This window comes from Phaenicophaeus curvirostris, chromosome 4 (genome assembly GCF_032191515.1).
Source record: "Phaenicophaeus curvirostris isolate KB17595 chromosome 4, BPBGC_Pcur_1.0, whole genome shotgun sequence".
Taxonomy (NCBI): domain Eukaryota; kingdom Metazoa; phylum Chordata; class Aves; order Cuculiformes; family Cuculidae; genus Phaenicophaeus; species Phaenicophaeus curvirostris.
This window is the reverse complement of record NC_091395.1, coordinates 47,031,560-47,044,734: the sequence shown is the minus strand read 5'-3', so window position 1 is coordinate 47,044,734 and position 13,175 is coordinate 47,031,560. Positions and strand designations below refer to the sequence as shown.

The 13,175-nt window shown below is 37.0% G+C and overlaps 1 protein-coding gene across 1 annotated transcript in view; it reads left to right on the top strand.

Moving 5' to 3' along the window:
* ZDHHC2 (zinc finger DHHC-type palmitoyltransferase 2) overlaps nt 1-12,683 on the top strand; it is a 33,168-nt gene extending 20,485 nt beyond the window's left edge. The window contains exons 7-13 of the mRNA XM_069855979.1: nt 2,996-3,116; nt 3,850-3,982; nt 7,542-7,668; nt 7,838-7,930; nt 9,019-9,128; nt 9,559-9,636; nt 12,546-12,683. Of these exons, the coding sequence (XP_069712080.1) occupies nt 2,996-3,116; nt 3,850-3,982; nt 7,542-7,668; nt 7,838-7,930; nt 9,019-9,128; nt 9,559-9,599 (625 nt within the window). The 3' untranslated portion in view covers nt 9,600-9,636; nt 12,546-12,683. The remainder of the gene's footprint in view (nt 1-2,995; nt 3,117-3,849; nt 3,983-7,541; nt 7,669-7,837; nt 7,931-9,018; nt 9,129-9,558; nt 9,637-12,545) is intronic.
* Nucleotides 12,684-13,175: the final 492 nt, after the last annotated feature.

Here is a 13,175-nt window from a genome sequence, read left to right as displayed (position 1 = left end):
ATGTGAAAATGTCCTTCATGTAAACTTCAATTAAAGAATAAAAATTGGTTGTATCAAATAACAATTCATAAACTGAGTACTTCAGTGTTTTGTGAAGGGGCAGTGAAACTAGGATATAGACTTCTAGAAATACAAAGTCCATTATCCTTTCATTAGCATTTGCTTATTTTGCCTGTTGGGAGACTCTTCATATCCAAACAACATAACTATACGCAGCTTGAGAGAGTATTTAGATTGTTCATTGTTTTTCATCTAATAACTAAAGGTTCATAAAGGAAAGCTAGAAATGGAGAAGGTATTTGAAAGACATGTCACGCTTCTTGGTGGAGAATTGTCCCTTTTGTTCTCCAAGTAACAGAAATGCACCAGAAGAAGAGGTGTATTATCTTGTTTTATCTTTCCTGAGTTGAGTGGACATCCACAGTTCCTTGCTCACCCTGAAAAAATTAAGTATGTTGGAAGGGACAAGAAAGTTTTGAAGTGTTGCACAGATGCTGATCAAACTTTAAAGATTCCTTTAAAGACCCATGTTCAAGGGGGCTTTGGGAAATATCACATGGCTATTTTACCAACAAAGCTAAGGGTGCACGTCAGTATAATGGGTCAGGCTTAGCTCCCCTGAAAGCATCATTAGGTCCTGCTTTGCTTTTAGTGCTGGGATTTTTTGGTGGGAGCAAGTTTGGTTGGAAAAAAGTGGGAAAGAACTTATGTGATGCTTAAGGGAGAGTAATGGGAATTATTAATCTAATAATCTGCTAGGAGAAGGATTTCTGGGGAGAGGACAGGTAAAAATAACCTAGGGAAAGTAAGATGAAGAGTTTGCAAGGCAGGGGCAGTAAGATGGTAGTCATAAGCTAGCCCCCGGTAAGATATTTTCTGCTTTTTGGGAGGGTTTATTTTAGCTGTCACTCCTGCAGTAATGCTGTGACAAACAGAAATATTTAATGCTAATTGCCCTCTAGTGACTCCAAAAAGTTTAAGTGATGCGGAACTAAAAGCTAAGCAATGCAGAAATAAAAGCATTAGCAATTTGTATGCTAGTGCTCCTGCTACTGATACTATAGATGGAGCCTCAGGCAGGAATGTGGTGGCTTGAGGTACCAAAAATAGAAATGTGCAATTCTAATATTAACAAGGCGCATGAAGTGCAACACCTCAGGGACCATTTGAAACATATCTTTTGTATTGTGAGTAATTTGAAAATAGTTCAGCTTCTCCTTAATTCTGTGATGCATTTTGTTAGCTGAGCTGCAGCTCTCCTTCAGCACTTTTTAATTTTTATTTTTGCCTAGCATTTTCAGCAAACTAACTCTTAAGATAGAAAGGAAATTTCTGCTTTAATTGTTTTTAATGCTATCTGTAATCCAGATTTTAACCTGGGACGTTCTTTAGCATGTGTGTTCTCTGCAGTAGCACACCGTTATTTAGCAAGTTTTCTGTATGTGTATCAGTCTTACTCCTCCTCAAACTGTAAGGCTTTAAATGTAACCACCATTCTTGTGTCTTATCATTTGATATGGCATGTTCAAATAGCATAATTACAAAAACTTGGTGTTTATTTTACCTTCAGTCCTTCGATGAACCATTCTCTTCCAGTAAGAAGTCCTCAGTCTGAGGCTTTGTTATAACTATGAGGAGTACAGTAATTTATGAAAGTTTTTGTTATTTTTATATCATGTGCAAAAGAACAATGAGAAAAAAAGCTGTCTTTGATTCAAGAATAACATTTCACTTTTATTTCTTTTCTCACTAAACAGTGTCATAAAGCAAAAACTTTCCTAAAAGGAATACCATGAAAGTGAAGTAGGGTTATGGTATGAACCTTGCAGCTACATTGCTTGAAATTTGTCATGGAATTGCTGACTTTGACATATTTAATGAAGGGGACGCTTCATCCTGGAGAGCTGTAAATTTACTTTCCAATAAGAAACATGATGAGCTTAGAAACATATATTCTATTTCTTGGTGGGATGGAGCATTGTTTGGTGGAGTTTATTTTTAAGTAGAACAATCTCTTGTGAGTCCTTCTTAATTGTAGTTAATATAGATGCTTAGCTATTGCTGCATGTTTCAGTGGCAGTGCTATATTTAATGTTTAGCCAAGGTGGCATGTTTTCTAAAAACAAACTCAATAACAAAACAAATAAACCCCCTATCCACTCTGAGGATGTATAGCAGCAGCGTACTGTGAAAGCTTATTTGGTATTTTAAGATTTTATTCTGTTCACTGTGTATCCAGCCATTACCATCACTGTCTCCCTGAAGGAAAGAATAGTTGCAGTAAATTGCCCTGTACTTCTAGAAGAAGCTGAAGTTGAGACTTGCCACGCTGTCTTATTTTTTCAGTTATTTTTCAACATATAAATGGATATAGTCTTGTCTTACTTAGCTGATCTTTCTGACAGCAATGTAGATTATTTAAAGAAGATTTAAGGAATTTTTTTCTTTTAACTCAGTGGAATTATGTCAAAGCTAGCAGTGCAATGACAGCTTTGGTTTGTTTCTTAATGCAACTGAATAAAAGAAAAAAGAAGCTGCTTACCAGTAAACTGTCCGTGGGCAGCATTCCAGTGTTTTTCATTTGATGGATGTAACATCATTACGTATTTAATAGAGCTCTAAAATTCATAATACTTAGTAAATTGCCTCTAACAGGAAGCTGCTGTGGTACCAAATGTCCCCTCATCCTGTCTCTCTGATGGTAGTGTATAATAGTTCCTCATTATGGATAAATTCTTAAAAAGTGGGAAGAGGTAAAGTTGAAGCCTGTAAGTAAAAATGTTAAAATGAGGTTTACTTTAACATTTGGATGTGGATTTAAATGTTCCTTATCTTTTTTATTTGCTGTCCTGTTGTCACTGATACAGAAGCAAAACTTTGTTTACATACTGATAGTAACATTTTAGACTAAATGGATTTATTTCTGAATTGGATGAAAGCGAAGTATATAACTTCCTTTACATTCCATTTTTATTTTTACTTCTTTTTTTATCAGGGTGAACAACTGTGTAGGATTCTCCAATTACAAGTTTTTTCTTCTCTTCTTGGCTTACTCTCTTCTATATTGCCTTTTCATTGCTGCAACAGATTTACAGTATTTTATCAAGTTTTGGACAGTAAGTACACTAACATACGTACCGTCTTTTAAGTGTGTGAAGTTACCGCTGTGCAAGAAGTCTTAAGATTCAAGGCTTTACATTGTAGTCTGCTATCTCCAAACAAGAGCTACAAAAGTTTATCTAATAATCACAGCTCTCGCTTTTTTCTGTTTATGATAGGAATAAGTGAAATGTCATAAACTACATTATTTTAAAGCTGCATAGAACAAGTGTGCAATTGTTAATTATTTAGAAAATAGTTTACAAGGGAATTTATATCATATATAGGTTTTCTTAACTTTTTTTAATGCTATGCTACAAAAAGGCTTCAGAGTAATTTTCTAGTATTTTAATTATGATTATCTGCATTCACAACTTAGTCTCTTGTATTTGCAATATTTGTGCCATAATATAACTATTCTGAAAAGGCTAATTGAACAATTTTTGTGACGATAAATTGCTCTTCTCTAAAAGACACTTCAGTGTTCAGATCTAAAGTACAGATTCTTGTGGTCAGTATTTATACTTCCTCCAGAAAGGTCCTGTTTCTTTAACTTAGATGCTGTGAACAACCTAAATGCATCATTATCTGTACCTAAAAAGTGTATAATTCATTTATTTAGACTCCTGTTGTGTGGTATGTTTGTGTCTGCGCTGAATTTGATTTGTCTGAATAAAGAATTATTAATAATCAAATTAAGCAGCTATTTCCTCAATTTTAATAGCATATTTTTTTTATTATTATTTTTAGAATGGTCTTCCTGATACCCAAGCCAAGTTCCACATCATGTTTTTATTCTTTGCTGCAGCTATGTTTTCTGTCAGTCTGTCTTCTCTCTTTGGGTATCACTGTTGGCTTGTCAGCAAGAATAAGTCTACATTAGGTAAGTGGATTTAATGTTTTTCCATTTGACAGCAAAAAATAATTAATAGATGTACACGTGTCACACCCCGACAGTGACAGAGTTGGACACAGAACTGCACTTCGACAGTTAGCTTATTACCTGTAATGTTACAATTCTAGGAGTATAAGCATAAGTCTAGACCAGTATTAGTATCCTATAGGGTTTTTGTGAGGGACTGTACGACCTGTCTGGAGTCCAGTGACAAAGTCTTTATAGATGTTCCCACAAGGTTGCTGCAGGTGAAGTTCTTGCAGACGCTCTGGTGGTCGTAGGGATCAGATGCGTGAAGTGATGTTGATGTCATGGTGGATCTCGGGCCAGCTGAGAGGGAACTTAGTTACGAGCTCCTCTCATCCTTTTATAGTCCATTCACCAGTGATCTGGAGTGATAACATCCAGGGTGTCAGTTGGCCCAGCTCCTTATCTTCTTCAGCTCTGGGACATGACAGGCTGCTTCGCCCCCCGCTGCCGCTAGTGCAACCCCCACCAACATGTGGGGATCTGAAAAATACCTCTAGGGCCACACATCAAGCCACCTCTTAACACTCAAAGCTTATAGTTGCTATAAGTCATCTAAGTGTAATATATATTGGTTTCAATTCATAAATCTTATTAATGCTTATGCTTTCAGGATCACTTCTGATTCTTTGTTCTATGGCTATGGTGTCATGTTAGTGTAACTGCTCTATGTGCGTATTTGCTGTAGTATGCAGGACGGCGACCATGGGCCAGTCTGGTAGGCAAAGGAGTAGCAGAGGCATAACAGCTCCCCACTTGTCATAGAATCATAAAATCGCCAGGTTGGAAAAGACCCATCAGATCATCGAGTTCAACCATTCTTATCAACCACTAAGCGATGCCCCTCAGCACCTTGTCCACCCATCCTTTAAAACACCTCCAGGGAAGGTGACTCAACCACCTCCCTGGGCAGCCTGTTCCAGTGCCCAATGACCCTTTCCATAAAAATTTTTTTCCTAATGTCCAGCCTAAACCTCCCCTGGTGGAGTTTGAGGCCATTCCCTCTTGTCCTGTCCCCTGTCACTTGGGAGAAGAGTCTGGGCTTTGATGTGGCTGCTGACGTAGAGTGGCCACCAGACCTCCATCTTGCTCCTCTCCACCCCGCGAATCAGCAAAGCAGTAGCCATCCTCAGCAGCTCAGAGTGGAGCTCTGTCAATACAGTATGTCAATACAATATGTATGGGGTTACTGGAGAAGGTGGACAGTCCTGTACAGGGTCTGGTAAGAAGTGCCCAGGTCTGACAATGTCCAGTACTGACTCCCCTGTTTTGCTGCTCCCCAGAAATTGTGACCCCAAGAGGCCAAGCTGTTAATGAGTTTATCTTCTTCCTCTCACTTCCTCCAATCCACAGCTTGTTAATAGAAGCTGAATACATTTAAAAAAAAAAAAAAAAAAAAAAAAGAGATAACTTTATAATAAATGCTAGACACACTAATGCATGCTTGCACGAGTGCTTCCTGTTTGGCAGTTCCAGCCCCAGCTCAGAGTCCTTTGATGTGAGGTGTCACCCAGAGCAGTGGCTCCAGCACTTCGTTCCCACCTGTGCCCTCTGCAGAGCCAAAGTTCCTTTGTTCAGTTTGAGTACCCTTTTGTTTCAAAGCTCTGAAAGGCATAGTTATTAATTCCAAGACTTTATCTGCACTGAAGGCAAGGAGAGGCCAAAAAAAAAATCTGAAGGTAGGCTGACTGTGGCCATACTGGTGTTAGTTTTGATCAACATGAATGAGCACAAAGAGCCAATGTCAGAGAGTGATCTGATACAGAAGAACAGGCTTTAAGGCAGTGCTGCTATATTTAGTAGTAAAAAAATACAGAGATCTGAACTGTGGTTTCACAGTTGTGAGTCCTGTCTGCCACATAATCATAGATGCATAGAAAGGACTCTGCGTTACTAGTTAATTTTAAAAGCCTCAGAGAAGGTGGTCTTTGCCTCTAGTATGGAATTGTATTTGTAACTGTATTGAATATCAGTGTTAAAACAGTATTTGCCACCACTTGGGTGCATAGTTGTCTGGTTACAAATCTTAAAAAAATAAGTAAAAGAAGATCTGAGTGCCTGTTCTATACTATATCCTGGACTGTAATAATACTAATTTTCAATACATTCATTACAGTTTCTAAATCTCAAAATGCTTTTCTGTGGACATAAGCTGAATTAGAGTAAGCCTATGAATTGATCTGTTTTTCCCAGTTCTTTTCAGATTTACTAATATGTTGCTGATTAATGAAAAAGTTCGAATACACATCATTAGAAAAAAAGCTTTTTTACTTCAAGATTTTTCTGGGTGTTTTGGGTTTCTTCAGTTTCCTGAAAAATCATCTCTGTAGAAGTTCATATTGGGGAAAAAAATTGGTCAACCTAGTTTAAGTGGAGAAAAGTTTTATTAATGGTGCTTAAATGAACATAAATAAGCGATCTGTTTATGAACTGCTTATATCATTTTTAATGCGAAAAAAATTATTCAAAGGTAACCATAATGCAGTACACTTCTAATTCAATATTCCATGTTTTTAAAACAATCTGAATTACATGCAGGTAATACACCATATTTCCTTTCCACTTGAACCAGTCAGATCACTTTTTCTCTTCATCACATTTTACTTTGGGAAATTGCTTGATAGATGAAACTCTAAACATGTAATTGTTTGGTGATGAAGCCACGACTGCTTTAAGTGTGATTGTGTGTAAGTCATCCTGGGAGCTGTCTTCCTAGCTTAATATGGTTGTCTAAAAGGTTATTGCTGTTTTCCTTCTCTAAAACACCTTGTAATGAATGCACACTACAAGTTGAAGGTTATTTCCAGGAATTTGTAACTAAGGATTTACTGCAGAAGGATGATCTCTGCATGATTCCAGCATGGTTTGTGTCAGCTGTGCTGCCAGGACATAGTTTGCCTACTATATATAGCCAATTAAGAGAATTAAATGGCTGTCGGTCACTTGGTGGAAAGTGAATGATGTTTCTGCTTCAGGCACTTTGCAATATTTGAAGCTATACATAGGTCTGTTCTCCGCAAATTTAGGTTGGACGTCCATGAGGAATAATCTGGGTCTACAAGTGAAGTGCTTTCTTTATGCAGCTGTAAAAACACGCAATATTTTCATACCCTAGGGTTTGAAAAGCTAGTCTTACTACTGAAGTGTGTTAAACTTTTCTTCTTTTCCATTACTCTGTCTCTAGTTTGTTTAGGTTTCTCTTTCTTGAAAACTCTCTGTGGTATAGTCACATGCTGAAATCTTCACATGGCATATCACTCCTTTGTAAAAATGAGTTTCGCACTCTTCCTTGCCTCAATTAGGGAGCAGGCTGGAGGAGAGTTTCACCCTTCCTCTGTGAGCACAGTGACTGTGTAACACTGACTTTAGCTTTCATGGGTGGATTAGTTTTCTCAGTCATTTGGGCAGTACAGCCTTTCTTCTTGAATGCCGGTGTCATCGGTGCAATTGCCTAAACACCGTTGTGAAACTTAAATGTGCTGTTCCTGTGAAGAAATCTAATAGCTTTTTTTCTTTTAAGAGGTATTCAGAGCTCCCATATTTCGTCATAGAACTGACAAGAATGGCTTTAGCTTGGGCTTCAGTAAAAACCTAAGGCAAGTGTTCGGTGATGAGAAGAAGTACTGGTTGCTGCCTGTGTTTTCAAGGTATGCTCAGTTTTTAATGCTTCATGTGTTGAAACTGTTGAATAAGCAGATCCACAGGGTTTCTGGGTGGGTGTTAGTTTTTTGAAGTAAGATAGTAATATTCACTTCAGAAAAAAACAGTTCTTCAAAGTTTTTTTTTGTATGTATGTCACTAATTCTGAATTTTCAGTCTAGGGGATGGTTGTTCCTTCCCAACTTGCCTTGTTAATCAGGATCCTGAGCAAGCTTCCACACCGGGCGGTCTTAATTCTACATCCAAAAAGTAATCTACTTTTTGTTACTCATTTCAAATAGTTGCTATTGTGTTTTTTCTTATGTACATATAAATACAGGCATGTAGAAGATCCTTAGAAGTGGTAAACAAATGAAGCATATCATATTAATAAATACAAGTCAAATTTTAAACATCTAAGTTTTAATTCAGCCAATCCTCAGATTTAAAATTAAATTTAATGGAAATAAGCTTGTCACAGTTCGGTGGCATCCCAGGACCTGAATTTTCCACAGTATCTGTAACGTTCTGTTTGGCATACATGTAAGACAGTTGCCCTGCCTGTGATACAGATGGTTTACCTTGCAAGGCTTTTGGGGAAGCCTGCTTCTTTGTATTTGGTGAAAAGATGCTTCACATAAGGGGTCCCAGCTATCAACACTTGTGCTGAAGCACAAGAAGCTGCATATTAAATGCACTTGCTTTATTTCTGCTGATAATAGGAGTCATTTTCTTAATTCTTATCCTTCATGGCAATGACATCTTTAAAGAGTGAAAAGCGTGCACGTGTTCCTTAAATTAAATAAATATTATAGCTTAGTATTTCATATTGTAACTCTTCAGCGACATTTGTGTAATGAAGTGTGTGATAATGTAGTAGACTTGAATATGTGACTAAGGAATGATAACAGAATTGTATTGATAATCCTCTGTTCATGAAAGAAGTAAATTACGTTTCAGCTCCGTGCTTATTGATGTTTTACATCTCACCCCAGAGATCCATATCTAAAATTAGGCGAGATTTTTTGGAGATGTTCTCTCCATTATTTATCATGTCAGGTTTGTTCTAGTGAATATGGATAGAGTGCATTTGGAACTGAAGTACATGTATTAATGTATGATATCTGTCAAAAAATCAGAACATTTCCCTGTTCTGTGCTAGGGAGCTGATTTTTAGATTGTGCTTGCATCTGTGACAACTACAGGGTAATGCGTATAATGAAAACAGTGTAGTGATTCATCAGAAAAGATGCAAGGTACGGTAGGAAAAATACTGTGCATGACAAACTGGAAGTAAAGTGTGGTGAGATACTGAAAATTTACTGCAGTTTACTACAATGTTTTTATTGGCATTACAGTGAGAACCACCTATTTCCTGCAAAGCCATTGCGCGATTCCCAGAGCCACCTTCTTACAGACACACTGTCTTGGTCAGAAACCAGTGGAAAAGCTGAAAAGGGCAAAGTTGGTAAGGAGTTGATTTATGCTGTGATGATTTGTTTTGGAGGAAATACTGTAAAAATGACCAAGGTCACTTGGGTTTTGTATTCGTGAACCAAAATTCATGAAGCTTATTTTAAACGCATGTTTATAGGCAGTTCTGTTTATGGAGCTGCTGTGCCCTTCCCAATTAAACCTGACCAAGAGATACTGAGAACACTAAGACTAGTATGTGCTAATTACCTTTTAGGCTGAGCCTGATAATTGAGAACAAATTGCTTGTTTTGGAATCTGACATCTTGCTGTAACCGGTGAAAAGCTGTGTAATGGCCATAGGACAGGAATAGACTTGGTAATAGTGGAATGATGTTAAGAGAATTGATAATTAATAATGTAATATTTGCTGAAAGAGATATGAGACCTTTTCCTTTGGAAATACAACCTTTTTTTTTTTAAAGGTATGACCAATCCTGCATTAACCATGGAAAATGAAACCTAGTTCCCCTTAAAAGAAACATCTGAATATATAAGGAAAGGTATGTTAATGTTCTGTGAACTTAATAATGCTATTCCATGATTCTTTAGCACTTGAAGAATGCACAAAAGAAAATTACTAAAGCAATTCCTATTTCTTTTAATTTCTTTAGTGTTTTTTAGTAGTAGCACACGCATTCATAGTTTTAAACTAAACTACTGATTTCTTGATGTGTCATGTTTGTAAAATATTGTTTAACCTTTATACGAATTTCTTTTAGGTAGTATTCCAAAATATTATTCCCTTTCTCTAGAAAGGTAATGAAATTGTGACTATTCGAGCTGTCCAGCAGATCTTTGTAAAGTTGAGTTTGAGAATGAAGTTAATTGTAAACACTGAACACAAAGATCACAGCTTGGTCTACTAAAGCAGGTAAAGGTCCATTAGATAATTGAAGAAAGAGAGATTTATTCTAATATATAGAGCTACTAGGACCTTGTTCTTCTATGCCAGGTACTGGGCATCCCATTAAATAATTTGAAAAGTTCTGCCTACTGAAGACAAAAGGTGTCCATGTGATGCCCTCAGCATTTAGTCACCTCTTGTCAAAAACAGCCGAGTTGTTTTTTGTTTTTGTTTTTGTTTTTTTTTTAGTATTTCTCACATTGATATCTTGCAGCATACGTATAGACTTATGAGAAACATTTAGTAAATCCTGTTAGGTACATAAGAGGAGGAGGAGACCTTAATAATTGGGTTGGGAGAAATGAACACAATTCGTCATCGTATTCATTTTAGTATTTGAAGGTTTCTAACCCCACCAAATCTTACAGAAACCCAACTATGTCATATTTAATGCTGGATAAAAAAATTAACTCCGTCTCTAAGAATTAAATCATAATCAGTGATTTATCATTTTCTAACAACTTTGGAGGAGTCATTCTGGCAAGGTCATTTCCATCTCTGCTGTTGGAAGCACCCTTTTTGTCATCCTGAGAAAGTGTCTTAAGTGGATGTCCCTGATTTGTATGTGACTTGACTTCTGGACATGCTGTCATGGCGGTCAGGCTGCTCTCTGTCACTCCTGGAGGAAGTGTAAGGCATGGAAAGCCATCAGAGAAATGTGATGATTGTTACTAGATCCATCACTCATGGCATTGTGCAAAGCAGATTATGAAAATGGTAGGTCTGCAGGTACAACAAGTGGCCTGTAGCTTGTAGCGAAAAGGTCCCAGAAGTTCAGTTGGATTCATAAGAGAAACCAGAAAATTCTTGACCACTACATTCTGGTTTTGTGTTAGGTGGTGAATGAACACACAGATGGTTCCAGATATAGGTACATCTGAAAACTTAATGATAGTGTGAAGTGTTGAAGTGTTGAAAATGTGGGTGTCAGATGTAAGAGATGAGCAAGTGAAACTCAGCCGTTGTCTCTATTTTGACTGCTGTATGTAGATTTCTTATTTTAATAGACTCTAAAAATCTCATTTCTAACCCTTCATTCAAAATGTAAAATGATGTGCTTCTGCCCTGTTTAATCCAGCAGTTTATAAACAACAAAACAAAAGCTTCTGGAAAAGAATAAGTTGTTCAACTTCAGTTAGTTTAATGTCTTACATGTCATCGCTACTCAAGAGTAAAGCATTGGAGACAAGCTTTAACGAAATAGATTTTTGATTATGTAGCAGAAATGTCATTAATGACAACAGGTTTTGTCAGGTTGGAGTCGTACTTTCAAAAGTTCTAATGCTTTATTTACTTAAGGAATAACTTTTAAACTTTAATCTTTGAACAGTGTGTAGTCTTTATTGGAACTTTGTCATTCACATTAGTCTGAATGTCAGGCATTGTCTTATTGTCCTCAAGGTGCTGAAGGTGATTTTCTTCAAGCTGTTTAGCTTGATAAAAATCTCATGCTCCTTTTTTTGGCTGAGTGGCTGTTTTGGTTTTTTTTTCTTGTAGTCCAGTCTGAGAAAGTAACAATTAGATTTGTTTTTTCAATCTGATTACCCCAGCCCCTGGGTTTTGGGGGGTTGGTTTGTTTGTTTGTTTAGGTTTATTTTTGTTTCTTCTTTTTGTGGGCATCCATTTTGAAGTGCAGCTTTTAAAAGAGAAACCTCCTTCAGCAGGGGTTATGTTCCGAGGAGTATGTGTAAAGGCACTTATAGGGGCTCCTGGAAGTCAGTTTTGCCTCAGACCAGTGCAGGCACATCTCAAAAGGGCAGTAGCTAAGGACTAATGATTTCCTTGGCATGAGTGTAAGTACCAGTTTGGTTGTTCCCTTAGCTGTATCTGAGGTATTTCTATGTGGCACTTAAAAGACTTTCTGGAGATGTAGCAAAAAAGCTGGATTACACTCTGTGTGTATACATGGCTGACATTGAGTTGCTGGAATAAGAGCCCTTATATAAAAACATTTTTGTATTAATTTTTAAAGTACTTTGCATTTAATTTCATTCATTTATTGTCAGTATTTCATTTATATTTGTTCCGAGGGAGTGAATAGGATACCACAACAAAACGAGCTAATTTAATTTTGACATGAAAAATACAGCCCATAGCCCCTGCCAGTGTGTCAGTAATCAGTACTTCTGTCCCAGCTAAGGTTATGTTCAATATCCTGTGTCCTGTAATCCTTTATAGTTAATCAGAGCACCAAATGCTGAGAGTGCCAGATGTGTTTTGCGCTAACGTAATAGAGAATTGCTTTTTCAATGATACTGGTACCTGGAGATACTCGAAAGATAGGTCACTTAATTTCATAAACTGGTAGCCTGCTTGCCATGTGGTCAGTTTTTAATCAGTATCACCATGAAGTTAGTTAATAGCGTAACTGTGAACAGTCTTACTGTGTTCCTCTTCACAGTTGTTCACTTTCCACTTTGAGTTGATGAGACCTGTTGCAATAACCTAACTGTTAGATCTTCTTCAGTTCTAATAATGTATTTTGTGATTAATGTTCTGTTCCAGTTCAAGAAAATGCTGTCGTTGGAAGGAAGATGTATTCTTCCAAATATCAGCCCTGTGGCCAGCTGCTCCTGTCTGCTGTGTGGATGTGCTCAGAAAACAAACTGACAGATGTCTACCTGTCTCCATATTACTGCTTGAAATATGAAACTAAACATACTACTTCTGAACCATGTAAAGAATGTTTCAACTTAAAATTACTGGGGTTTAATGGTCAAGGATGTTTCTGAGTATTAGGAAATGAAAAAAAAAAAAAAAAAAGGGAGCCAGAGTTTACTGTTGTAAAAATTGAGTAGCTGTGTATATGTGGATATTCAGCACAAGAAAAATGTGACCTCCTTATATATCAGTCCATGTTGTTGCCTTGGTTTTGCCAACTCACCTGTTAATTCAAATTGCTTTAAGTAGTTGACCCTAAAATCAAATTGTTGCATTGCTGGCTTTACAAATTGGGAGAACAGCCAGTGTTGTTTACAAATAATTTAGCGACTGGTGGACTATATTTTCTTGAGTGTTTGATAAGCAATTTTTGAACATAAGGAGACCAAAATGTAGCATCTGGGTATTTTTGGAACACATTATTGCAAAAGCTCTGTTTCAAAACAATAGTTTGAAAAGTTGCAGAGGGGGGAA